Source organism: Sceloporus occidentalis, unplaced genomic scaffold (assembly GCF_023333645.1).
Source record: "Sceloporus occidentalis isolate IW3139 unplaced genomic scaffold, rSceOcc1.0.p SCAF_21, whole genome shotgun sequence".
In the NCBI taxonomy this organism is placed as follows: domain Eukaryota; kingdom Metazoa; phylum Chordata; class Lepidosauria; order Squamata; family Phrynosomatidae; genus Sceloporus; species Sceloporus occidentalis.
In genome coordinates, this window is record NW_028317001.1 from 1,713,247 (window position 1) to 1,739,412 (window position 26,166).

Below are 26,166 nucleotides of genomic sequence, written 5' to 3' on the forward strand. Positions count from 1 at the left end.
GAATGCATAAATGTCTGAAAACAGAGAAGGACAGACAGAAAGAGAGAGAGACATGCTTTTGGGACACCAAAATGGGCTTTATTTGGCTGCTGCTGTTGGTGTGCCAGGGTTTGCATCCGAACTTCAGGCGAGGTCCTCGTCGGAGGGGCAGCCCAGCCAGTACTTGGCAATTGGGCGCGGGTATTTGGGGTAGACCCAGTCCACGCGGCGGGTGCGGAGGCTGACCCGGTAGTACTTGTCTGCAGGAAAGAAACCCCCCCCAAAGAGTATGGTTTACCTATGTACAGACTGGGTCTCCATATCCTCAATGCTCAGGGCCAGGAGGGTTCTGGATTTTGGAATAGCTGCATCTATATTTGCAGGAGATTTCTTGGAGATGGGACCCAAGTCTCAACGTGAAAGTCATTTGTTTTTCATATATACCTTTAGGGGTGCATCTACATTGTAGAAATGATGCAGTTTTGACACCACTTTAAGGGAATCATGGGATTTATAGTTTTACCAGGTCTTTAGCCGTCTCTGCCAAAGGGGTGCCCTCACCAAACTACTGTAGAATGGAGCCAGGGCAGTTAAAAGGTTGCCAAACTGCATTAATTTCTACAGTGTAGATGCACCCATAATGGTACCTCTGTTTCCTGAAGCAGTCTACCTGCAAATCTCTTTGTGCTGTAGTTCTGACTTTTAAGGATAACAGCAAACTGGGGAGTTAGAGACCCCCCAAAACTCACCATCCACAAAGAAATAGACGCTCTGGAAAGGCTGGCAAGGAGTCGACCCGCCCAGTAGCCAGTCCATTTCAAAGGACTCGGAGCTCTCGTTGTCAATGCCCGTCCAGTCCCACAGCGGGTCCCAGCGTCCCCAGCGCTGGCGGCGGCGGTACTTCTTGGGGTGACGCCGGGATGGCCTCCTCCCTCTGCGGCGCTGGGTTGGACTCTGCGCCACATACAGCCTCCCCAGCATGGCGGCATCCACGTGCCCAGGCACCCCGCGCCAGTCACGGCCGATGAACCGGGGCCGACTGGCCCCACCTGGCAAAGAGGCAGAGGAGGGAGGTATTTGATGAAAGTGGGTCAGGGATTGGGGAGAGTGGGCATGATCCTCCATGAGGGCAACCCCTAGGCCAGACATAGGAAAAGGGTTTTTTGTGCTTTGCAACCTGATGGGATCCCCTGAAACCGTTCCCACCACCGCTCCAAAAACAGTTCCTTATCTCTGGCCTAGACAATAGAATCCTTTGGAAATTTGGCACGCAGGTGTTTCTGAATGTGACCCACTTGGGATCCCAGACAAAGGGAAGGAGGGGAGTCCTTGCGGAGGACGCACAGACAGAGCACCGGCCTCTGCACCCCACTTACTCCGGCGTGTCCCTCCAAAAAGAAGCTGGAAGATCTCCTCCCATTCCTCATCCTGCATCTGGGCGTAATGGTCAAAGACCAGCGAAGGGGAGGTTTCCTCGCAGGCCGCCCGGCTGGGCTGGTTGGCAAAGTCGTAGGTCCAGTACTTGTTCCCTGGGAAATGGAGAGCGGCGGTGACCGTTCAGGATTGGGGGCCCGACGGACAGAATGTCAGAATCACTCCCAAAGGAAGTAGGTAAGCACTCAAGACATTTTGTTGCCTGGGGCCCCCTCCCCACTAATATCAAGGGATGGACCCTCACAGAACTGGGGGGGTGCTGAGAGGCAAAAGAGGGCCTTTATTGGACCCCCAGAAAAGCAAGAAAATCACCCACCTTTGAAGAAATAAACCCTCTCACTGGAGAAGTAGTTCTGGGCCGGGAGGGCAAAAGCGGCATCCAGATCATTCGGGATCCCTTTGAATCCACTGGAGATGCTCCGGGGGTATCCGGCTTCCAGGACCCCGTCTGCAAAGCGCCAGTATTGGCTGCCCTGGGGAGAAATGAGGGTCATGTGCAGACAGAGACCTCACATAAAAGCAAGAGGTTCAGGGGCTCAGCTTTCCCTGGGACTCTGCACATGCTCAGGGGCAGCCTTTCCTCAAGATGATTTTACATGTTGAAGCCACGGGGCTTGGCTTTAGCCAGTAGGATTGAGGAGCCCACAGCCTTTCTAGGTATTTTAGACTACAGCTCCCATAATCCTTTAGCACTACTTGGCCCTGAGGATGGGAGTTGTCTATAGGAAGAGAGGGTCTGCCCTTTCTCTTTTCCCTATAGCAAAGGATCCGTGCTGAGCTTGTAGTAAACTAAGTTTCTAGTCCTGAAGCTTCCAAAAACTGGACTGAATAAAGACTGCCAGGATGGATAGATGTTCTCTGGGGATACCCTTTCCCTGGAGTCTGATCCCACCTGGCTTGTTTTGTTTTTCGCACTCGCATCTCACCTTGAAAAGGTATGTCTTGCCCTCACAATTGATGCGGGTGAAGGCGGTGTCGATGGGTCCTTCAATCCCCCACAACTCCTGGATGAGTTTGGGGTACCCGGGTTTCGCACTCTTTTCGTCCAGTTCGTACACATATTTCCCTGGGATGGAAAAAAGAGGAGAGTGAATTATTACAACAGTGCCAGGCCCACATGCCCTCTCAGGGCAAGGATGGCAGGCAGAGCTACCGTACCCACTGTAGCATGGTTCAGAAAAGGTACCCTTGTGGGGGGTGACAACTCCCAGAATCCCCATGGTATGGCTGAAAAGTGGGATGGCAGAGGAGTCAAGGGGATTGTCTCTGCAAAACTGGGGCAATTGGAGAGTATGGCATGGAAGCAAGCTGAAGCCAAAAGAGGAAAGCAGGAGGGAGAGAAAGGAACCAGGGCATTTTGAAAGCGGCTGAGGAAGTGGGGTGGCAGAGGATTCATAGAGACTGGCTTTACCAAATGGACACAGTTGGAGGGTATGGTTTTGGCTACTGTGGCACAAGGTGAGAGCAACCCTCAGAGAGGGAGCTGCCCACAGTTAGTTAGTTTTTTGGCACCGTACCACGGAAGGCAAAGATGGACCCGTTCTTCAGGCTGGTGAAAGCGTCGAATGGCTTTCCACTGCAGAGGACCTCCTCGTCCTCCCCGTGTGCCTTGGTGGTTGGGCTCTCCGTCGGAGGCTGAGAGGGTGCCCACGTTCCTCCAGCCGTCCCTGCAGCACCCGCCTCTTCCGTCCAGACGTATTCGTAAGCCGAGGTGACTTCCGGCTCGGGGCTGGCACTGGTGGGCACAGGGGCGGTGGTATTGGGCAAGTCGTAATAATCCACATAGTCATCCTCCGGCTGCTCAAAAACATCTCCGCGGGTCACTGGAAGGAGAAGGCAAAAGCTGCCCAGAGGTCACTGGGAACTCTTTCTATCCCTTGGTTTGAATTCACATTCAGGATCCCTAAGCCTCTTTCCCATATCAGGCCTGAAGCTTAGACTTTCATCACAGTGGTATGTGCCCCTCTTGAAGCACAGAGAAAAGCTACTGTTTCCAGGCCTGGTGCAATGATAAGAGAATTGTTGTTGCTGTGTCCTTTCAAGTCGTTTCTGACTTATGGCAAACCGAAGGGGTCAGAAATGACTTGAAGGTCTCCTGTTTAGAGGGGTTTGCCATTGTCTTCCCTCAAGGTTGAGAAGGAGATTTCCTGGCTGAACAGAGATTTCAACTCCTGGAGTCCTAGTCCAACCCTCACACCACTGCGCCATACTGGCTTGGAAACATATAGTTTCCTTGGCCAGTATATTTTCAGTTTGCCACCCTGGCCTTCCTCTGAAGCTGATCTGAACCCTGGTCTCCCAGAGTCCTGATCCAAAACCACTCCACCATGCAGCCATGCAAAGATTCTCTGAATGCCAACCTTGGAAGAGTTGGTTGTCCCTTATGGCTGTTTTGAAAACCTGGCATCACTATTAGAGAGGATGATGAAGCAGCCACTCCTGATGGCTGTCTGTGCTTCTCTGTGCCCCAGACTACCCAGCTGCACCCCCAAACACCTCGCCAAAGAGCCAAAATGCCAGAGGGCATGACTCCCCCTACCCAACCCGTGCCCACCTTGGTGCCATTGCATTACCTTTGGATTTGCAGACGGTTAAATAGTCATTGCAGCAACTCTGGTAATATGCACAAAGGTCGTCGCACTGACATTTGCTCTGGATGTCGAAGCCCTTGTCACAGCGGCCCTCACAGGACTCTGGGAAGGAAGGCGGGCATTAGTATTGGCATGGTTTGTGCCCCAATTGTCATCGGTTTCGCGGTATCCCAGGTGCTGAGTTTTAATTGAAATTCTATGCAAGATTCTAGGCCTCAGTAAAGTCTTGTTGGAAAATGCAACCTGTTGCAAACCATGTTTTTGCAATTGCAGACCTGTTTTGGCAGTCCCACTATTGTGATCCTACCTATGGCATTTCCACCAGACGATTTGGAATTATTTCTCTGGTGGTGGAGGGCAACTGCCAATTGCTTTTTACTCGGGTGGCAAATATTATCGGGGGAGTCTCCTTCCTTCCCTCCTTGTCGCCCCACCAGCTGCATCTCCCCAAAACTAAGCTGCTCCCAAGTGTATTTCTGGAACATTTATTCCAATTCGTGACCAAAATAAAAAATCCCATCTTTGCTTTAAGGGGGGAAAACATATGGACATTGCCATATATATGTGGCATGAAGTTCCAAAGGCGGGCAGAATGTTAACAGGGGGGGAAAAGTATTTCTTCTTGGGGTTTACTAGTTGATCTTTTTTCTTGGGGTGACAGATATTACAGGAGAACCTCCTTCCTTCTCCCTCCCCAAAAGGAGACCCCCATGGTACCCACCTTCTGCCCCAAAGGCCCCACACAGCCAGCCCAGCGCCAAGGCCAGGCTCAGGACCCTCATGGCGAACGGCGGAAGGCGTCTCCTTTGCCCGGTTGAGTCTGGTCCGGAGCTGCAGTCCGATCCACTGCTCCTGGCCACCCCAGAGAGACTGTTTGCTCAGTCCTGCCCTCTCTGCCCCAAAGGAAAGGGACAAGGTCAGTGGGGCGGACGCTTCCCTCCGGCGCCTCCTCCCTGGACCACTATCTCGCTTTCTATTGCAAACACTTTGGGTTACTTTCTCTTTGGAAGTGGAATTTGACCCCTTCCAAAAGCTAAGCCAGGGGCATAGACCCTCAAACCATCCCAGTTTGGCAAAGGCAGTCTCCATTAATCTTCTGCCGTCCCACTTTCTCTGGCACTTTTTAAATGCTCTGATTTCTCTCTCCCTCATTTGACCAGAACTGAAAGAAAGTATGGGAGGATTCACTGTCCATGGAAAGGGCTCCTTTCCTGTCACTCTCTGCAAATGAAACGTGGTGGAATTTGTCCCCCCAGATCCATTTTGTTGGGTTATTGGTTGAAATGTTGTCTCTTCCAGCTACTGCTCCTCTCCGCCTCTCTCTTCCTCTCATTCAGGGCCCAAAGGACATTTTTCACAGCCAGGGCTCTGGGATCTATTGGGGCATGGGCCATTCAGAAGAGGTTTGCTATTGCCATCCTCTGAGGCTGAGAGCGTATGACTTGCCCAAAGTCGCCCAACAGATTTCCGTGGCTGAGCAAGGATTCGAACCCTGGACTCCCAGACTCTGTGTCCCACACTCAAACCACAAGATACACGTGAGTTTACACTCTTTCTTTATGGATGCAAAAGCCTGCACGTCTCTCTGTTGGACTTTTTGGCCCAGCCTTCCTGCCTTCCCTTGAGCTCAGCTTTTTGGAGATCATCTGCAGATTGAGAAGGGCCATCTGCATGCCCTGAGCCTCTAAAAGTTACTTCTTTTGGACTCTACCTCCCACAATCCTCCAGGCAGCATGGCAGGACAGTCCCCAAAAGCCATGGGTAGAAAGTCTCCTACTTTGCTTTGGTTCTCTCCTCCACAAAAAGCCTCACGGGAGGAATGTGCAAACCCCACTGCTATCACCCAGATGTCCTTCGGAGGTTGCAACATACCCTCCTCTACCCAGCCAGAAAGGACAAAGCAAGGAGATAACATTTGGCTTGCCCTGACTGTTTCCAGGGCTTCTTCTTATTGTGCTCAACCCATTCTTTTCCTAAGCTTGACCACGCAAGGAGATTTCTTATCCAATTTCAATCCCATTGATCTCTGCATTCCTGCAGTTTGCTCTGAAACAGATGATGTTTACCTGCCTCTATCTAGCCTTTGGCAGCCTCATCCCTTTGCAAACCTATTTTCAAGCCATGGATGGTAGTTATCCATGGATAAAAAACAATCTGTGGATACAGAGGGCCGATTGTAACTGGTTCGCGGTGGGTTTGTATTATAGCTGCAACTAATTACTTACCAAAAAGTAACTTTCCAAGCTCTACTCAGGAACTAAATGTGCGCCAGCACCAGCAAAGGAGCCGAGGAATCAACGTTTCTTCTCTAATCGGGTGGACCAAAGTCGCTGCTGTCCTCCCCGTCCTGAGTGCTAATCCACTTAAAGGCTCAGTCTAGAAATCTCCCTTCATTTGCTGCCCTTGATTCCGCCCCCCTGAACTACGTCTTCCTTTCCTTCCCCGACTCAAGGCCCACCTTGGGACATTTGAATTCTGCCCCCTCCGCTGAGCCAAAGTGGGAGGCAGAGCAAGGCAGCCCTTGCCAGGCCTCAGTCTGCTTGTCATGGACTTGGTTGTCATTGTGGGCTCTTCCTGCCACTGTATGGAGAAACACTTGTTGTTGTTGTTGTTGTTGTTGTTGTTGTTGTTGTGTGCCTTCAGGTTGTTTCCGTCTCATGGCAACCCTAAGGCAGATCTATAATGGGGATTTCCTGGCCTGATTTGTTCAGAGGAGGTTTGCCATTGCCTTCCCTGAGGCTGAGAGAGTGTGACTTGCCCAAAGTCACCCAACGGACTTCATGGCTGAACTGGGAATCAAACGCTGGTCTCCAGAGACATAGTCCAAGAAACAAATGCCATGCTGGCTCTCCTCTTGTGCATAAGCTTATTTTGGACTATGAAAGAGGGGTGCCATCTGCTACTCAGGAAGAAACAATAATGTTTTGGGGGAACCCTGAACTGTGATCCCAATGAGCGGGGAGACTGGGCCCAGCATCTCTCCTGGCCTGGAAATACCAAATTGCTGTCATTGGTTTTATATTTTATCATGCGAATGGCCTTTGGCTTAAGCATTAATAAAGATTGATTGATTGAAATACCCTGCAAAGCTACCTGTCAGCATTGCGGCCCATCCAAAACCCGCCTCAAAGAAGTCTGACCTTACCTGCCGCTGGGGTCCTCCAAGGCTGGGTTGGGGGAGCGGACGGGTGAGTGCCTTGGGGGTGGTCAGCGCTGGCCAGGGGCCCTACTCCGTCCCACAGCGGCTGCCTCTCGCCTCTTCTTCTTTGAGGGCTGCAAAGGGGATTACAGGCGCTCTCTCGCACGCTCGCTCTTTCTTCCGCAGCTGCAAATCTGGGATCTCAAGTGCGATGGATTGGGCGACCAGGGCTCAGTCTGTGAGAGAGACAGGAGCCGTGTCTACACTGCAGAAATAATCCAGTTTGGCACTGCTGTAACTGCCCTGGCCCAATGCTATGGAATTCTGGGATGTGTAGTTTAGTGCGATGTTTAGTCTTCTCTCTCATAGGTAGAGCCATGGCAGTTAAAGAGGTGTCAAACTGCATTAATCCTGCCGTATGGATGCAGCCAGAGACTCCTCAGGAAATAACAAAGCTATTTTCCTGCAGATTTGTGCAAAATCACAAGATTTCTTGGAGATGGGAATATAACCATAAAAAGAACCAAGTGCCCTCCAATACCCTGAAGAACTCATTTATTATCACACAGGTTCTGAACCGCCGACTCCATTTATTATATGTTTGCTCACCTAGTATTTTCTCCCAGGTTTATTTTATTGTGGCAAAAGAGTAATCCTGTTGTCCCAACTCCTCACCAGCAAAAAGTGCTAGTATAAAGGACATTTTATCAAGAGGAATGCAAAAAGAATGCCACTATAAAGACTTTGCTGAGTGGGACTGAGAGGCCTCGGCTTCCTTGTAACTATAAAAGTAATTAAAACAGAGTTACAGTTCAACCACAAAAAGGTGTTAAGTTCTCCGGCATGAAAGGACTGTGATAACTTAGCTATGCCTAAAGGTAAATAAAGTAGTTAAATAGCATTCAATACATGAATGAACCCGATTAAAATGAAACCAAGTTGCCCCCAGATTCTTTCTGCTTCCTTCTTATACTGAAAGGGTCCAATGTGGCTCTTTCTTGGACATTTATGGACTCAGTTATTGCAAAAGAAAGAAATTAATTGCAAACCAATGTATGTCTGTGTGTCTGTGTGTGTTTGTGTGTCTGTTGTCTGCATGCATGCCTTTACACATACCTCCCGTTATTTTCCAGTTGCAAACTACATGCATTTTGGTCCTTTCTGTTACAAGAAGAGAGCAAACTGGCAATAATCTTTGAGGACTCCTGGAGAACAGGAGAAGTCCCAGCAGACTGGAGGAGGGCAAACGTTGTCCCCATCTTCAAAAAGGGAAAAAAAGATGATCCGAACAATTATCGTCCAGTTAGTCTGACATCAATCCCAGGAAAGATTCTGGAGCAGATAATTAAACAAAGAGTCTGTGAACATCTAGAAGGCAATGCCATAATCACAAAAAGCCAACATGGGTTTCAGAGAAACAAGTCATGCCAGACAAATCTGATCTCTTTCTTTGATAAAATTACCATCTTGGTAGATGAAGGGAATGCTGTGGATATAGTATATCTTGATTTCAGTAAGGCCTTTGACAAGGTTCCCCATGACATTCTTGCAAACAAGCTTGTAAAATGCGGGCTAGACAAAGTAACTGTTACATGAATTTGTAACTGGTTGACCGGCTGAACCCAAAGGGTCCTCAGCAATGGCTCCTTTTCATCCTGGAGAGAAGTGACCAGTGGGGTCCCACAGGGCTCTGTCCTGGGCCCAGTGCTATTCAACATCTTTATCAATGACCTGGATGACAGAATTGGGAGCACACTTATCAAATTTGCAGATGACACCAAATTAGGAGGAATAGCTAATACCCCAGAGGACAGGATCAAGATTCAAAATGACCTGAATAGACTAGAAAGCTGGGCCAAAGCTAACAAAATGAAATTCAACACGGAGAAATGTAAGGTATTGCACTTAGGGCGGAAAAATAAAATGCTCAAGTATAGGATGGGGGTCACCTGGCTGAATGAAAATACTTGTGAAAGGGATCTAGGAGTCCAAGTAGACCACAAGTTGAACATGAGTCAACAGTGTGATGCGGCAGCTAAAAAGGCCAATGCAATTTTAGGCTGCATCAATAAAAGTATAGTGTCTAGATCAAGAGAAGTAATAGTGCCACTGTATTCTGCTTTGGTCAGGCCCCACCTAGAATATTGTGTCCAGTTCTGGGCGCCACAATTCAAAAAGGACATTGAGAAACTGGAGCGTGTTCAAAGGAGGGCGACAAAAATGGTGAAGGGTCTGGAAACCATGCCCTATGAGGAACGACTTAGGGAGCTGGGGATGTTTAGCCTGGAGAAAAGAAGGTTAAGAGGTGATATGATAGCCCTGTTTAAATATTTGAAAGGATGTCATATTGAAGAGGGAGCAAGCTTGTTCTCTGCTGCTCCAGAGAACAGGACCCGGAACAATGGATGCAAGCTACAGGAAAAGAGATTCCACCTGAACATTAGGAGGAACTTCCTGACAGTAAGGGCTGTTCGACAGTGGAATGCACTTCCTCGGAAGGTGATAGAGTCTCCTTCCTTGGAGGTCTTTAAACAGAGGCTGGATGGCCATCTGTCAGGGATGCTTTGATTTGGATTTCCTGCATGGCAGAATGGGGTTGGACTGGATGGCCCTAGTGGTCTCTTCCAACTCTATGATTCTATGATTCTATGAAACTGCAAGGATTTTGTGCCCCGATCCCCTCCCTGCTAAATGCCCATGTGTCTGTGTTTGTGTTTCCAATGTTGTGTGTGCTGTCTGCATGTCTGCCTTAACACATACCTCCTGTTCCTTTCTGCTTGCCAGCTGCTTGCCCTTTGGTCCTTTCCATCCCAAGGCGAGAAGGATGCCTGCCCAGGTGCCCTCCCTCCTCAACCCCAGAGGCCCTGAGGAAGAAGGCCAGAGTCAGCAGCAAAGAGGACTGCCTTGGCTGCTTGCCTGAGCTTTGTCTCACCCTCAAAGGGAGGAGGATGAGGATGCAGTTGCCATGGCAACGAGCCCTCCTCCTCCCTTCCAGGGCGGTCCCTGAGGTGTGACGTCACTTTGGGGGAGGCGCATGTGGGGCCTGGGGGTCTTGGATCATGCCTCTCTGCCACCCTTTGCCCAAAAGGCTGACAAGCAGAGGGATAGTGGTACCCGCTCATCCCAGCATTGGCCTGCATCCTCATCCTTGCAGCATCCCTCTCCAGCATCTCCAGCATCATCTCTGCCTTCCTTCTCCTTCTCCTCTGGTGCATCTGCCACCCCAAGGCTGAAGGATGCAGCTCTAGAGGCTGGAGCTCTCCTCTGGCGCCTTCTTCCTTCTCTCCATGGGGCTGACCCTCCTGGTCTCTGCCTACAAGCTCTGTCGCTTAGCCATGGCCAGCCCGGAGGCGCCCAGCCCAGCCGTGGCAGTGGGGCCCAGTGCTGAGAGCCAGGAGGGCTGGTGGGCCGAAGGCCTGGGCCCCGGTCAGGAGGTCTCCCCAGGGATGAGCTCTGACATCCAGGCCGCCCTCAACAGGATCCTGCCTGACCTCCACCAGGCCGTCTCGGCCGCCAAGCAAGCTGCTGGCCCCGAAGACCTCCATCGCAGCCTGGCGGAGATCCTGGCACTGGTGGAAGAGGCCTGGGTGATGCCCACCGTGGGCAGAGAGGTGGCGAAGGGGCTCTGCAATGCCATCCGTCTGGAGGGAGGCCTGGACCTCCTGCTCTCCTTGCTCCAGTCTGTGGATCTGGAGACCAAGTGCCAGGCGGGGAAGCTGCTGGAGCAGATCCTGGTGGCAGAGAACAGGTGAGGCGGGCACAGGGATGCTGCATTGACTGTGCTTTGTGTCCTTAGCAACTGACTATGTTTTGTGTCTGTAGCTGCAAGACCCCAACTGTTCCTTTGGTGGTGCCAACAAAGTTACAATGCCAGACCATGAGAGCATTGGCATTTGCGAGTCTAGTCCCCATTGAGGCATAGAAACATAGAATGGTAAGAGCCGGAAGGGGATCCCGAGGGTCATCTGTTATGAGACTCTTTCCCCAACACACACACTCTTCGTTTCTGTGGGGAGTTTCTGATTCGGCATTCCCAAAGTAAATTTAGGTCAGGCCTCTGAAGCATAAGATGCCAAGTCTTTCATGGGTGGCACTTTAGTGCATTGTGAGGAGAGTGGTCAAAAGCACCAGGAAAATCTGCCATGGTTTGCTGAGCTCTGCTGCGGTCTCTTTCTTGCTTCCCCCAATTCATGAGAGAGAACTGAATGCATTTTCCATCCAGGGTTGCATATACCTTCCTCCTTGGTGACCCATCCCTTGTGTATTAAAAATGGTTTTATTCCTTTCCCAAATGTCCTTCTCCGCCTTTTCCATCTCATTATCCCATAAAGACCATCAGTTAGGTACACCGTTTAATACTGGTTATAATCCAGTACTGGGAGAAGTGGCCTCAGGCAGCAGATTTCTCGGGGTGGACAATTCAGGGGGGAACTCCTAAGAGGAAAAGGGCCTTCCCTAGAAGATCTTTTGTAGACTACAACTCCCAGAATCCCCCAGCACCACTCAGGTCCACCAAAGAGAGAGTTGTCAGCCTCCAGGAGAACAAAACCCTGGGCAAAGTGGGCCTTTATTTTGGATCACATGCTCCAGAATCCTGGTGCTGGGGGATTCTGGGAGTTGACTGCCCAGTCATTGTTAAAATGTGACTTTTAAATTTGTATATGCCTTTTAAAGAACATACCCGTAATGGTATATTAATGGTAATAACAATAAGAATAGTCGTTTTTGTATTGGTTATCTTTGTCTTATTATGGGAGGTGTAGCATGGTGTAATGGCTGGAGCCCTGGACTAGGAACCCACTGAGTCACACTCTCTCAGCCTCAGAGAAAGGGAAAGGCAAACCCCCTCTTAGGTTGCCATAAGTCGGAAGGGACTTGGAGGCACACAGCAGCAGCAACAAAGTGGTAATTCTAGGGTGGGGATTATGGGAGTCTTTATGGGGTTACTTTCTTCAAGCACTGCCCTTCCTTGACGAATGGAACAAGATCAAGCCCAAATGGCACAATTAAAAGGAAGCTGCTGGTGTGCACCATGGGACAGGTTGTCTGTTTGGAAGTGGGCAAGCTGGCAGAATAATGGGCACGGAGGAGGAGGCGGCTGGCTCTGGGCGATGGCTTTTAAGGGTCCTAATTGGGAAAATCCATTAGACCACCATTAACCTGGAGCAGAGAGGGCCTGAACCCCTTGGCTGAGCTTCCTGGCACACGGAAATAACCCTGTTTGTTTGTTCCTGGGGCAAAACCGCAGAGCCCATTGTCCTTGCAAGAGGGTGGGGATGAGGGTCCGGTTTTAGGCAGGGCTGGCGGCATCGGCATGTTCTGTTCCACGCAACCGAAATAGCGTGCTTTCTCCTTCTCTCCGGCAATCCCAATGCATGCCAGTCACGCTTCACTGTCTTTGTCAAAAGTGTGCCAAGAGATGTGGGCACTGCCAAGAAGGCAGAGCCATTTCCCCCTGGGAGCTTGTGGGGACAATTAGGCCCCACTCCCATCATCTCCCATCCAACCACATCAGACTCTTGGGGCCCTCTTGGTCTCCTGGGGTGCGTAGAGAGCATTCACAAAAGGCGACGGACGGGAAAGCGCACGCCACAGAGAAATCTGGATTTTCCAGAGAGTTGTTTGGATTTTCTCCTGTGCTGGAGTTTGGAAAGGGAAGAAAGTTTGCAACCTCCTCCCCAATTTAACTCCCTCTCCTCAGCTCTGTTCTTTTCCTGTCTGCTGTGTTGTTGTTGTTGTTGTTGATGTTGTTGTTGTTGTTGTGTGCCTTCAAGTCATTTTCAAGTTATGGCAACCAAAATCCTCATGACAGGTTTGCCTTCAAGGTAGCCATAAGTTGGAAAGGGCTCGAAGGCACATAGCATCCACACGAGGCAACCCTCTCATAGGGATTTATGGACAGTATTTCTTCAGAGGAGGCTTGCCATGGCCACACTCTCTCAGCCTCTGGGGAAGAACCTCCTCTGAACAAATCCTGCCATGCAAACCCTGTGACAGGTTCACTTTAGGGTCGCCATAAGTCGGAAATGACTTGAAGGCACACAACAACAGCTAGACAGGAAAAGAACAGAGTTGAGGAAGGGAGCTACAACTCCTAGAAACCCCGGCCAGCAGGTACTACACTTAAGGGGTCGCCATAACCTGGAAATGACTTGAAGGTACCAACAACAATCTCTTCCCATCCCCAAACCTGCGCCAACTTACCTGCATTCTCCTTAAAGATGAGCCAAATGCAGGGATCCAGTGGTATACTTTAGGGCAAGAGTGCTCCTGAGTATGTGAAGAATGCAAAATCCTTCCCACTGCACAGCTGCACACAGGGACAGTGAATTTAATCCCCCCCCCCCATTTCTTCTCCCCGTTGCCAGGAGCTGCGTGGCGCGCATTGGCCTGGGCGTGATCCTGAACCTGGCCAAGGACCGGGAGAACCTGGCCCTGGCGTGCAGCACCTCGGGCATCCTGGAGCACATGTTCAAGCACTCGGAGGAGACCTGCCACCAGCTGATCTTGGATGGCGGGCTGGACGCCATCCTCTACTGGTGCCGCTGGAGTGACCCGGCCATCCTGCGCCATTGCGCCACCGCCTTGGCCAACTGCGCCATCTACGGTGGGCAGAACAACCAGCGGCTGATGGTGGAGAAGCGGGCACCAGAGTGGCTCTTCCCACTGGCTTTCACCAAGGAGGACGAGTTGGTCCAGTTCCAGGCCTGCTTGGCCATTGCTGTCCTGGCCACCAACAAGGAGATCGAGAAGGAGGTGGAGCGCTCGGGCACTTTGGCCCTGGTCGAGCCCTTCGTGGCCACCCTGGACCCCGGGCGCTTTGCCCACACCCTCCTGGGCAGCGCGGACAACAGCCAGGGTCGGACGGCCGACGATCTCCAGTGCTTGGTGCCTCTCCTGGACAGCTCCCGGCTGGAGGCCCAGTGCTTGGCCACTTTCTACCTCTGTGTGGAGGCCACCATCAAAGTGCACCAGAGGAACACCAAGGTAGGCACAGGTGCAGGGGCTGAGTGTGCAAGGGACCCCCAAGGCACTTTGGGGGGCATTCTGGGCCTCCATTTCTGTCCCTAGAAGTCACTCCAGGAATGGCTTGGAAAGGAAGTTCTTGGCTTGAAGCCCTGGAGAACGTTCTTGTCCTGGAAAGGTGAGGCTGCTGGTAGGTGGACAGGTTTCCTGTTAGTGGTGTCAAACTGCTTTAATTCTGCAGTGTGGATACAGCTTTCCTCTTTATTGAGGACTAGAAGCTTCAAAGCTTGCCAGAACAAAGTAGTGGCCAGGACCTTCAAACTACTACGCCAGATGGCCCTCCAACACTTCTACAGCTTCCTACATCATCGTCATCTTCATCTTCACTATCACCACCACCACCATCATTTTATTTTGCTCTGCAGATTTTCACAGAGATTGGGGCTGTCCAGAGCCTCAAGCGGATCGTCTGCTACTCCTCCAATGGGACGACCTCCACGTTGGCCAAGCGGGCGCTGTCCGCCATGGGTGAAGAGGTGCCCCGCCGCCTCCTGCCCTCCGTGCCCAACTGGAAACCCTTGGAAGTGCAGAAGTGGCTCCAGCAAATCGGCTTCGTCAAATACTGCCCACGTTTCCTGGTAGGTTTCCTGCAAGAGGCATTGCACCAACCACAGTATGTGTGATTCTGGGGTGCCGGGCTGGATAGATGCGAAGGGAAGCTTGTGGAGACAAGCCCAACAGAGAAGGAAAATTAAGGGCGAAAGACCTTGTAAAACTACAGATCCCAGGATTCCATTGGCAGGCCCAAACAACGTGCATTGCAGTAGTCTAGCTGGGAAGTTACCAGTACATGGTCTGATGTTGCAAAACTATCACTCCTTGTAGTCCCAAAATTGAGTACCTGTTCTTCAGATTTTATTATGAGACCCAGATTCTTACTCCTTGGACCCCAATAATGGTCCCTCCAGGACTTGGGAGGACATGCTCCCTCATTCGGCTTTGCTCTCCCTCCCTGAATCTTTCCCTGGTGTGCAAAGTTCAGTATGGAAACTCTTCTTTCCTTCCTTCCTTCCTTCTTTCCTTCCTTCCTTCCTTCTTTCCTTCCTTCCTTCCTTCCTTCCTTCCTCAGGAGCACCAAGTGGATGGAGACCTGCTCTTGAGGTTGACGGAGGAAGAGCTGGAGGAGGACCTGGGTGTGACCTCAAGCATCGCCCGGAAGAGGTAAGAAGGGGCTGGCGATCCAGGAATCGGGAGGGGAAACTGAGGCATTGGGGTGCTATTGGCTATAGCCAGGGGAGAACGTGATTCCCCCAACAAATACAAAGTACCTAAACGTCAGCTGTGGTCAGAGCTTTAGTGCTGGCCTGGATAGACCCCAGCTCCAAATGGTCAAACCCTCCTATTTTCCAATTACACTTGTCCCTCCTTTTTCACAGACTTGAGTCCACAGTCTCACTCTTCGCTGGAGGGACAAGCGGGGAGGGATAAAATGTGGGCGTGCGAGCCATTATTTTCAATGGGACTCAAATATGTGTGAGTTGCCATTTTTGCAGAGGGGTCCAGAACAGATCCCTGCAAATTGGGAGGGGCTGCTGTATACTCTCCTTAGATCCCCAGACATTTCTTCTCCATCCCTTTCCTAGGTTTTTCCGTGAGTTGACTGAACTCAAGACCTATGCCAACTACTCCACCTGCGACCGGAGCAACCTGGCCGACTGGTTGGGTGGCGTGGAGCCCAAGTTCCGCCAGTACACCTACAACCTGGTCACCTGCGGCATCGACCGCAACTTCCTCCACCGCGTCACGGAGCAACAACTGCAGGAGGACTGCCAGGTTAGCCTCGGCTTCCACCGGGTCCGGATCCTCAATGCCGCCCGCGGTGAGTTGCCCAGCTGGCTTTTGGGTGGGGGGGGGGCACATCTCTGCAGGGTTGGCGGTTGCCTCGGGTGGCTGAGGGATTCTGGGAATTGTAGTCCAAACATGTCACGTTTCCAAGTCCTGCATGTGGCCTGCACAGAGACCATTTTAAAAAAATGTCTGCCCATTCCAGCCCCTGACCTTCCTTTCTGGTCTTTGCCCCAGAGATGCTCCATTCCCCCTTGCCTTGCAACAGCGCAAAGTCTATCTCTGAAGGGACGGATGTCTTCATCAGCTACCGAAGGAGCACCGGCTCCCAGCTGGCCAGGTGGGTAGGATGGCCGCCTACTATGGAGCACGTGCCATGTGCAAAAGTGTGTGTGGCATCTGCACTTGCGGCATTTGGGTGCCACGCATGTCTCTCTTCCTGGGAAGCATTATTTGTGTGTGTTCTCTTAGGCATCCTTACAACAGTTGTGTAAGGTAGGCCCAGAAGCAGCTAGGGGGTGCATTTTGGTTTGGGACTGCAGCTCAGGGGAAAGGGGCATTGATCCCTCTCTGGGTGGTTGCATCCTCTTGGTTACGCCCAACTATAGACCTATGGGATTCCTCTTCCTCAGCCTCCTCAAGGTCCACCTCCAACTCCATGGCTTCAGCGTCTTTCTCGATGTGGAGAAACTGGAGGCTGGGAAGTTCGAAGACAAGCTGACCCAGAGCGTCATGAGCGCCAGAAATTTCGTCTTGGTTCTCTCCCGCAACGCCCTGGACAGGTGCATGGGGGACATCGAAAGCAAAGACTGGGTGCACAAGGTGAGCAGAGAAGGCCGCATGGGGCAAGATGGGAAGACGGATCAGGGTTAAGAAAAACATTAAGAAAAACCCCAGACCTCTACCAGAAAGAAGCAGGCAGCGTGGCTCCCAGAATCCCCTCCCCAGCCATGCAAAGGCCAGAGTTCGCAGATGAAACTCCCTTGGACACTGCTGCCCAAGATGTTATTTCTTTGGACTGCAGTTCCCAGTATTGGAGTCATAGTTCAAAATACTTTGAGGGTACTGTGTTGAGAAAGTCTGTACTGTACCATGACCCGTCTCATGCTCTGAGAGGCACACAGGATTAGACAGCAATCTTTGCTACTTGTGTGTGTGTGTGTGTAAAATATATTCTACAGGAAATTGCTACAGCCTTGAACTGCGGTAAGAACATCATCCCCATCACAGACCACTTTGAATGGCCCGATCCAAAGCAAGTGCCGGAAGACATGAGAGCTGTCCTGAAGTTCAATGGCATCAAGTGAGCATGTGGGGAAGGGCCTATGGGGTGCCTATGGGACGGGAGAAGGAGACATAGGGCTGCGGAAACCTTTGGGTGACAATGGCTTCCCAGAACGTCCTTGCTGTCGAGGGAACTTTGGGAGCTGCAGTCCTTGCCAAAAACACTGCTCCTGCAGTCTCCCCGGTGTCCCGAGCTCAGTTCCTGCCGTTGACCCACAGATGGTCCCATGAGTACCAAGAAGCCACCATTGAGAAGCTGATCCGGTTCCTGCAAGGCCGCTCCTCCCGGGATTCCTCCGCCGGTTCGGAGAACAGCCTGGAGTGCAGCCCCTCTTTGGGGCAGAACTGAGGGGTAAGGAGGGGAAGAGGGCCGCCCCGTTTTCCTTCTCTCTCTGGCACTGCCCCATATAAGCCAAGGGTGGCCTGAAATATCCCCATCTCCTCTGCAAAGACTTGCAGCTGCTACACACTAGCCTTCTCCTGGTCACTTTTGGAGGCAGAGCATTTGGGGGATTGTGCAACGCTCCCCAGAAAGGACATACACAACATCCCTTTCAGTTCCTTAGACCAAGGCTGGTTGGGGGATGCTGGGAGTTGCCGCCCCAAAAATCCTCCCTTTCCCCAAAGCCCTTCTCTGCTCTCCTCCTGTTCTTCTGCCCAAAAGCTTGTGGCCTTTCAAACAATGCAAAAACCCTTTTAGTGCCTGGATAGAAACCTTTGTGTTCCATTCCCTGAATAAACGAGGGAATTATTAATTTGTAGAATTCATCTTGTATTGAAAAATAAAAATTACTGCTCTATTCTCACAAGTTAGTTTCCTTCCCTTGAAAGCCTAAACCAGGTTGTGTGTGTCAGGAACAGGCAGCCGCTTCAGGCCTCCAGTCTTGGGGTGTCTTGGTCCAGTGTTTGGGACAACAAGCCGAGGGAATTCTGGGCATTGTTAGTCCCCCATAGAGGACCCTTCTTTGCAAAGTCTTGACTGTGAGGCAAAAGGGAGGGAGGGTGATTGCACTCTGCACATGCTCCAAAGTCCCCTCTCCTCTTGTTCAAGGTATCTTGTCTTTGGAGGAAAGAGGCTCGGGAACAAAGTTTGCCTTCAAACTGAAACCCGCCCCATTAGCCTTGGAGAAGGGAGACTTTGCACCCGCCATGCACTCCTCTTTGCAGAAAAGATCTTGGCTCTTCCCAAGAAAGCGGCCCAGTGGTCAAGGCCAGCCAAGGGAAAGCCACCTTTGACCAGCGGCTCTTGCAGGTCCTGGCTGGACGCCGGTGGTGTGCATCTGCACCTTTCTGCAAAGGGAAACTAAAAGAGCTCCGTCTCTGGAGGCTTTTTAGAGGCTAATGGGTGCAAGTGCTTTACTGGTGCATTCCTTTGGGGTCCCCTTTCTGACTATGAGATGCTCTGATTCTATGAGATGCAGCACCCTGAGATCTGAACCCAGTGCAACCCACCAAGATGGGACTATTTCTCCTTTTGCTGGAGGAGGAAAATGAGTGGCACATGAGTAATCACTGGGGAGACAGGTATGAAAAGGTGGCAATATTGCAGTGACTTTGCACCCAGGTTCGGTGTGGCCCTCTGTGGAATTATGATGCATAATTCAAGATAAGTTGGCATGCCTCCACATCACCTGCAAGGAAAGGGGATCCCCAAAGTATTCACCCAGGAGCCAGCCTGATGCAGTGGCTCCACTGTGGATTAGGACTCTGGGAGGGCAGGGTTCAAATCCTCTGGGGCAAGTCACTCTCGGAGGAAGACTGTGGCAAACTGCCTCTGTAATCTTGCCAGGAAAACCCTAAGAGATGGTTGCCTTAGAGGAGTGATGGCCCTCTCTGTGGGCACATGTGCCATTGCCCCAGCACAGAGTTTGCCAGAGTTTGTTACTAGAAAGACATGGCACTTTGCAATAAATAAGTGCGTTTTGGGTTGCAGTTTGGGCCTCAGCCTCTAAAAGGTTCACCTTCACTGCCTTAGGGTCACCCTAAACTGGAACAACAGCAGCAATGCTAAACCCTCGGAGGGAAGGAGCCAAGGCCTAGAACGTTTTACTGCAAGGAAACGGAGGGCCGGCCTTCCCAATGTTGTGGGACTGCAGCTCCATCTCTCTCTGCCGGTGCCTTTGCTTCCAACTTAAGGCAAACCTATCACAGTGTTTTCTTGGCAAGATTTGTTCGGAGTGTCTGTGTTGCCTTTGCCTTCCTTCGAGGCTGAGACACTGTGGCTTGCCTAAAGTCACCCATGGGATTTCCTTGGCCGAGAAGGGATTCGAACCCTGGTCTCCAGAGTCATAATATAGCAAAACACTTCTTCAGGAAGAAATCTGTTACGTAGAATAAGAACCTGTGTTTTGGAGTAACACTGGCAGCAAAACTGCCTGATTCCCAATAGATATTATTAGACCACATTGCCAATATTAAGTTATTAATATTGGGAATATGAAGGTATTCTTTGCTGGGGGGGGATTTTCATTGGGCGAGTAATCCCTAGGCAAAGGCAGAGCTGCAAATTCAGGAACAATGTGTCCCAAAAGAAGATTACACCGCTTCTGCCAGGCTGCACCCGTCCCAGTCCCTGCCCAATCCCTGCCCATCTTTCCTGTGATTTTTGCTGTCCTGGCATTAGATAAGTGAAGTTATTTCCTGCTACTTATCTGTTTCTGGAGCAGAAGGCAGGGAAAAAAGGACAGTGGGGGGAGTGCAGATAGAGACGCATCTCCAAGGCTGATCTTTAGGGCCTTCGATGGGGGAAACCGGTGCCCCACTTCGGTGCCACTCCTCCTGCTGTAAAACGATGGAGTCAGGGACACGGAGCACCTTCCAGAGCCCTGAATAAGGAGATTGTTATCACTTTGCACACATCCACACACAAGCACACATCCACCCTGGTTTTATTGTCACACTTTCAGGTATATTTAAACAGCACCCCTCCCCTCCATGCAACACGCACACACACAGAGAAGGAGATGTTTTGGAGGAGGATTTGGACCCCTTGCAACCATGGAGAATGGCAACTAGGTAAAGGCGACTAGCGGGCACCTCATCTTGGCAAGGGGCACTGACTAGGCATGACGGGAAGGACACGCTTCCTTGGCACTTCTCCCCTTCACCCCAGAGGCAAACTTCACTCTCTTTATCTCGGAAAGGGTTCGCTGTCTCTGCTTCTGGGGCCGCCAGTCTCTTCCAAACATCCTCTGCCACTTTTACAAAATGGATGCTCTTGTGCCAACTAGGCTCTGTTTGTGGGTCTCCCTTCCTTCTTGCAAGAAGCAAGGCTACATTCCTCATGACATTCTCTCCCACTTTTGCAAAATGGGTGCCCAGGTACAAAATGGATGCTCATGTGCCAACTAGGCTCCATCCTTCTTGCTTTCGCGGGCTTCCCTTCCTCCTTACAAGGAGCAAGGCTCCAGTCCTCATTACATCCTCTGCCACTTTTACAAAATGGGTGCCCCTGTGCCAACTAGGCTCTGTTCCCCTCGTTTTCATGGGGTTCCCTTCCTCCTTGCAAGAAGCATGGCTCTAGTCCTAATTCTATACACCCGTCTGTAGAGGAATCAAGGGGAACCAAGTGTTGTTGGGTCACGTTGGGCTGTCCTGGCAAGGGGAGATGCCAGGGACATCAGACTCAAACTGTTTTAAGTGAATGCAGAAAAAAAACCCATCTGTTCCATCCAGGACCCAGAGGCTGCTCAGTTGATCCGTCCGTCCTCCAGCGATGGATCAGGGACATCGCTAAAATGGCTGTAGTCAGGTCTGGAGTCCTGGATTTGGATCCAGCTGCAGGCAGGGAGAATTGTTGGGAGAGAGAAAGAGAAGAGGCAGTGCTAGGTCAGGTATCTGTTACTAACCATCATAGTAGTAATAGTAATAGGAGGCCAGCATTGGCCTGGGCTTAGCCCTTGGCGCACAAAGATTACCCAATGATGGCGGCTGGGAGGAGGAGGAGGAGCGCGCCAAACAGGAATGGAAAGCCTTTCATGAAGTGCAGGCAGGCCGGGTAGAGGGAGCTGAAGACCCCCGTGGCCACTAGGGAGCACAGCCCTTCCACGCAAGCCACGGCCGCAAAGAGGGCACCTGGGAAGAGAAAGGGAGGAAGCACAGTGCTCAGGCGGAGGCAGTCCTGGGCCCCAACACGAAGCCCATTCTGTCGATGGGACAAATGTGCATAAGTACTTTTTAAGTGTCTTTTATTTAGAAATGGGAAGCATCCTCATCACTGTCTAGGAATGAAATAGGAGGCCAAAGGCATACAACTCCACTCCTAGTCCTTGGGCATCCATCCATCCCTTTAATTACAGCTCGTTGTTTCCTAAAGCTGGGTTTCAAGCCCGACTTATAAAATAAAACTTTGTTTGTCGGTGTTGGGTGCCTTCAAGATATTTCTGATTTATGGCGACCTTAAGGCAATCTTCACCTGCGGTTTTGTTTGCAGGATTTATTCAGAGGGGAATCTAGAGATATAGCTGTGTTAGTCTCTAGAATCAGTACATAGAGAGATCTTGCAGCACCTTTCAGATTCACTGAAAGAAAGAAATTGGCAGCAGCTTTCCTAAGCTTTAGTCTGCTTCTGAGGATGTAGAAGGAAGTTGCAACGTCTCTCTATGTCCTCATTCAGAGGAGGTTTCCTGTCATTGCCTTCCTCTGAGGCTTGTCCAAAGTCACACACCGGATTTCCATGGCTGAACAGGGATTCAAACCCTGGACCTCTTGGACTCCTAACCCAATACACAAACCAGTGACCATACTGGGTCAACAGATCACATCCCACTTACCTTGCTCAGTCTCGTCTGCTAATTTGGACAGCTTTGAGCGGAGGACGGGAGTGACCATCATGGAAAGGAAGAGGAGGCCGTAACCTGTGCAGGAAAGGAAGAGAGAAGGAGGAAGGGGTTTTGTAAAGTGGGAGACGCCTGGGAGATGTTTCTAGGTTTCTCCTTTTGCATTTTGCAGTTCTCCCCAAAAGGACCCCCCACAAATCACCAAGCATTGGGCAGAAACACCAAGAGACCCTAAATATTAGGAAGGATGCTCAAACCCAGTTTGCTCCAGAGAAAGACGCCAACGTGCAAAGCAGACTCTCCCAGAATCTTATGGTCCCCAGAAAATTGGATTAAAGCCCCCAGAATCCCACAGCCTCTGAGTAAGTTGGACTGCAACTCCCAGAAGTAGGTGGCCTCCGGATGGGTTGGACTACCGCTTTGGCTGTGGGATTCTGGGAGTGGCAATCCAACCCACCTGGGAGGCCCCCAGATTTGGAGAAACCAATTTATGCTTATTAATCAGTGGGAAAAGTAAGGAAACCAGGATGTTTCCAGTGGGTTGTTTGCTCCTCAAAGCAGTGATCCCTCCAAGTGCCTTGGACTTCCAGAATTCCCAGCCAACTTGGCCAATACTCAGGAATTGTGGGGGATGAAGTTCCCAACTCCTGGAGAACCAAAGTCTGGGAATGAGCGCCTTAAAGCACCCCTTCCCATCCTGGCCCACCTGTGAACATGACGGGCGTCGTTGCAGCCAGGGCAATGGTCACCAGCCCGGCGACGTTGGACAGGAGCCCGGCTTCGGCCACCCAGGAGTCCTGGGTCCACCGCTGGAGCAGCCGCAGCCCGGCCAAGCTGCTCAAGTAGCTCAGGTAAAGGGCGGCTGATCCGTAGCCAATCAAGACCGGGTCCCAGCAGAGCGGGCTGCTCAGTTCGTACAGCACCAGGATGTCCCGCATCCCAAAGTGCACCAGGACCACAAGGAAGAAGGCCAGGGAGTAGAGGGCCAGCTTCTTCCGTGCCCAGCCCCGGGTAGGTGCCACGTACAGCCGGGCCACAGAAGCATAGTGGCGGAGGGTGAAGAGTTTCGCCTGCCGTTTCTGGCCCACCGACTCCCGCAACACGAAAGCGGCATAGAAAGCAGCGGCGATGCTGGCGGCAAAGACCAGCCAGAAAGGGGCCACGTAGCCCTGGGCGCGGCGCCACGGCCCCCCGAGGACGCTGGCCCCCATCCCCGCCAGGCCCAGGCAGGCCTCCAGGAGGGCCACGCGGAAGGTGCGAGAGGGACCCTCGCTGACGTCGGCTGCGTAGGCAAAGCAGGCGGCCAGGATGAGGTTGTAGTCGCCCGAGAGGCCACTCAGGATCCGGCCGGCCAGCAAGTAGCCCACGGGCAACTGGGCATACATCACCACCAGGTAGATGCCTGCCTGTAGGGCCATGCCCAGCGCCGGCAGGATGAGGACCGGGCGGCGGCCCACGTGGTCACTCCAGGGGCCAAAGAGAGTGACCGCAAAGAGGCCCACCAAGAAGCCGGCCAGGTTCAGGTAGAGGTTCCAGTGGGCCACCAGCGTCTCCAGCTCCTGGGGGAAAAACAAATACGTCAGGCGGAGGAAAGTGGGATGGAGGCCCCCAAAGTGCCCCCTTGGAGTTTGCCCAGAATGACAGCAACCCACAAACCAGCTCTTGGGCCACAAGAGAGCCAAGCAAAAGGACTTGGAGGGTTCATTTTGGAAGCCAGACAAGGAAAACCTGTGAAAGCCTCATCTCCCCAAACTTTGCTCTGCCAGGCATTCAGCTCCCAGAAGCCCCAGCCATCTTGGTCCATGGCCAGGAATCCTGGGAGCTGGGGCCCAAAGGCTGGGAAGCTCTGCGGGAAAACAAGGCAAATGGGATTTCTATTCCGTTTGCAAAATCAAAATCAAAATCAAATAAAAATGGCAGACAATTGTAATACTGCTATTATTTTCTGGCCTTGTATAAATTGCATATACCATATATACTTGACTTTAAGTTGACCTCATATAATATGTGTGTGTGTGTGTGTGTCGAGGGAAGGTTTGGGGGCCAAAATTATGGATTTGGATCTGAGCCCTGGATAAGTCGAAAGTTTAACCTAGGGGCATGTAACAAAGGAGCTAAAGTGGATGAAGCAAAGGAAAACATTGCCAAAAAACCTACAAAATCCCAGCAGACATAACTGTTAGTGCCTAGAGAGTAAAGGCTGGATGGATGAGAGACTAGAAGGGGGTGGCAGTGCTTCCAGAAATGTAGGTTCAAAAATGGACCCCAAAAAACCTGGGTCGACTTATCCATGGGTCAATGTAAGCCCTGTATTTTAAGTCATATATATATATATATATATATATATATATATGGTGAAAGGCAAGCGTGTGTGTGTGTTTATGAGTTAAAATACAGTGCCCATATTGACCCGTGGATAAGTCGACCCAGGTTTTTTAGGGTCCATTTTTGAATCTACATTTCTAGACTTATACATGAGTATATACAGTAAGTGGCTGCAGAACAACCAACAAGGGAGCAAACCTATTGGGAAGGAAGGAAGGAAGGAAGGAAGGAAGGAAGGAAGGGCAACAATGTAACCTCCAAGGGAGCAACAACCTTGCAAGGAGGGCAGCCGGCTCACCTGCTCCTGGGTCCCCTGCTGGCTCTGGTTCCCCCCGCAGGGGCTGGGCTGGGGTCCACTGGTGCCATTGCTGGAGGGCCCTCCTCCGAGCCTGTCCCAGAGGAACTGGGTGCAAAGGGGGCCCTGCAAGCCCAGTGCCAGCGTGGCCAAGGCCAGCACTGGCTCCACCGCCCGGAGGCCCCTCTGATGGCAGCCCTGGCATCCTTGGCATCCCTGGCATCCCTCAGGGGCCCCGGGGGTCGGCTGGGCCATGGCTCTCCCTCCCTTGGCAGGGCAGGCCTTGCAAGGCAAGGAGGAGGAGAGAAGGAGATGGAGGGCCGTCCCCTTCCTTTGCCGAGCAGCCTAGGCAGACAAAGGCAAAGGGGCTGGGCATCGGAAGCAACGCCTTCCCCGGACATTCCTGCCTTTGGGGCCCCAGGATTGGGGGACTTCTTGTTTTGTCCTTCATAACAATAACATTAACAACAACAACAACAACAACAACGATAATAGTATTTTTATTTATATAGAATATATATATTGGAATATAATAGAATATATTAGAAATGCAAATAGTGACTCTAGAATACGAATACTGAAGTGCAACATTCTTTCAGGGCAGCCTTTAGTTAAAGTTGACCCAAATGCTGCACTGGAGGAGGACTTAGATGTTCCTAGAGAGAACAGACTAATCCAATCCGTGAATAATCAAGACCGCCAACGTCAAAGCCACAAATACGGAGGGAGAAGCGTAGTAGTCTCCGCTTGGCCGCCTTTGCTTCCAAGGAGAGCCCATGGAGCTGGGAATGTGGCAACCTTAGGCCTCTCTCTTCTTTCGAAGGGAAAACCTGGGGGATTGGGCACCTTGGCAAAGCCAGGCGCCTTTCTCCCCAGAACACTAGCCTTCCTTTGCAAAGGCATCGGGGCAGGCGTTATTGATTTGCAATCAGGCTAATAATAATTGGGAGAATTCAAATATATAGCCGTGTTAGTCTGTAGAATCAGTACGCAGAGAGATCTTGTTGCACCTTTGAGACTGGCTGAAAGAAAGGAGTTGGCAGCAGGAGCTTCAGTCTGCTTCCTCAGATGCATTAAATGATGATGATGGTGGTGGTGATGGATGGCAACTGTAAGCAGTATTCCAGTTTCTGGTTGCGTCCCAGTAGTGATTTCCAGGGTGTAGAAATATAATGCTGTTGGGCGCCCTTTTAAGCACCGTGGCTCCATCCATGGGGACCCTGGGATTTGTAGTCTGGCAAGGTCTTTCTCTGTAGACAGAGCGATCCAGACCTGGTTTCAGGGCCTTGGTGGCTCTTTCTTGGATTGTTATCTGTCTTACGGTAAGATTATGCAAAGCAAGCCTCTTACATAAGGCCATAAAGCCATTAAAACAACAACAACCCTGCAATAATTTATCCTTGGAGGAAGGGGCTGGAGCGGCATCCCTTTGCTCCGCTTGGAACAGGGTCGGACTGCGTGTGCCAAGGAGGCCTGGCTGGGCATTGGCAGAAAGAAGCAGGAGAGAGGAACCAGAACCACCCAGGAAAC

The 26,166-nt window shown here is 51.3% G+C and overlaps 3 protein-coding genes across 6 annotated transcripts; 1 reads left to right on the forward strand and 2 right to left on the reverse strand.

The window, feature by feature from the left end:
* Positions 1–56: 56 nt before the first annotated feature.
* Positions 57–10,044, reverse strand: VTN (vitronectin). 4 transcript variants are annotated; one of them, XM_089483920.1, is made up of 10 exons: positions 9,904–10,044; positions 7,150–7,379; positions 4,726–4,888; positions 3,987–4,106; positions 2,931–3,236; positions 2,340–2,479; positions 1,730–1,886; positions 1,356–1,508; positions 729–1,028; positions 57–239 (listed from the first exon to the last, which is right to left on the reverse strand). In XM_089483920.1, exons 3-10 carry the CDS (start codon positions 4,784–4,786, stop codon positions 124–126), a joined length of 1,353 nt encoding a protein of 450 aa, XP_089340046.1. In that variant the 5' UTR covers positions 4,787–4,888; positions 7,150–7,379; positions 9,904–10,044; the 3' UTR covers positions 57–123. The 4 variants fall into 4 exon arrangements, with proteins under 4 accessions (XP_089340046.1, XP_089340045.1, XP_089340047.1 ...); XM_089483919.1 differs by having other exon boundaries at positions 4,726–4,897; XM_089483921.1 differs by lacking the exons at positions 7,150–7,379; positions 9,904–10,044 and adding an exon at positions 6,230–6,301 and having other exon boundaries at positions 4,726–4,897.
* A 148-nt stretch (positions 10,045–10,192) lies between these two features.
* On the forward strand, positions 10,193–18,025 carry LOC149301349 (NAD(+) hydrolase SARM1-like). The gene is made up of 9 exons (XM_089483866.1): positions 10,193–10,891; positions 13,512–14,130; positions 14,535–14,747; positions 15,239–15,330; positions 15,753–15,988; positions 16,192–16,294; positions 16,587–16,776; positions 17,136–17,257; positions 17,458–18,025. Exons 1-9 carry the CDS (start codon positions 10,431–10,433, stop codon positions 17,585–17,587), a joined length of 2,166 nt encoding a protein of 721 aa, XP_089339992.1. The 5' UTR covers positions 10,193–10,430; the 3' UTR covers positions 17,588–18,025.
* Positions 18,026–20,109: 2,084 nt separating this feature from the next.
* Positions 20,110–24,913, reverse strand: LOC149301350 (proton-coupled folate transporter-like). The gene is made up of 5 exons (XM_089483870.1): positions 24,640–24,913; positions 22,723–23,575; positions 22,011–22,094; positions 21,156–21,312; positions 20,110–21,015 (listed from the first exon to the last, which is right to left on the reverse strand). The coding sequence occupies exons 1-5, from the start codon at positions 24,889–24,891 to the stop codon at positions 20,928–20,930; spliced, it is 1,434 nt and encodes a 477-aa protein (XP_089339996.1). The 5' UTR covers positions 24,892–24,913; the 3' UTR covers positions 20,110–20,927.
* Positions 24,914–26,166: the final 1,253 nt, after the last annotated feature.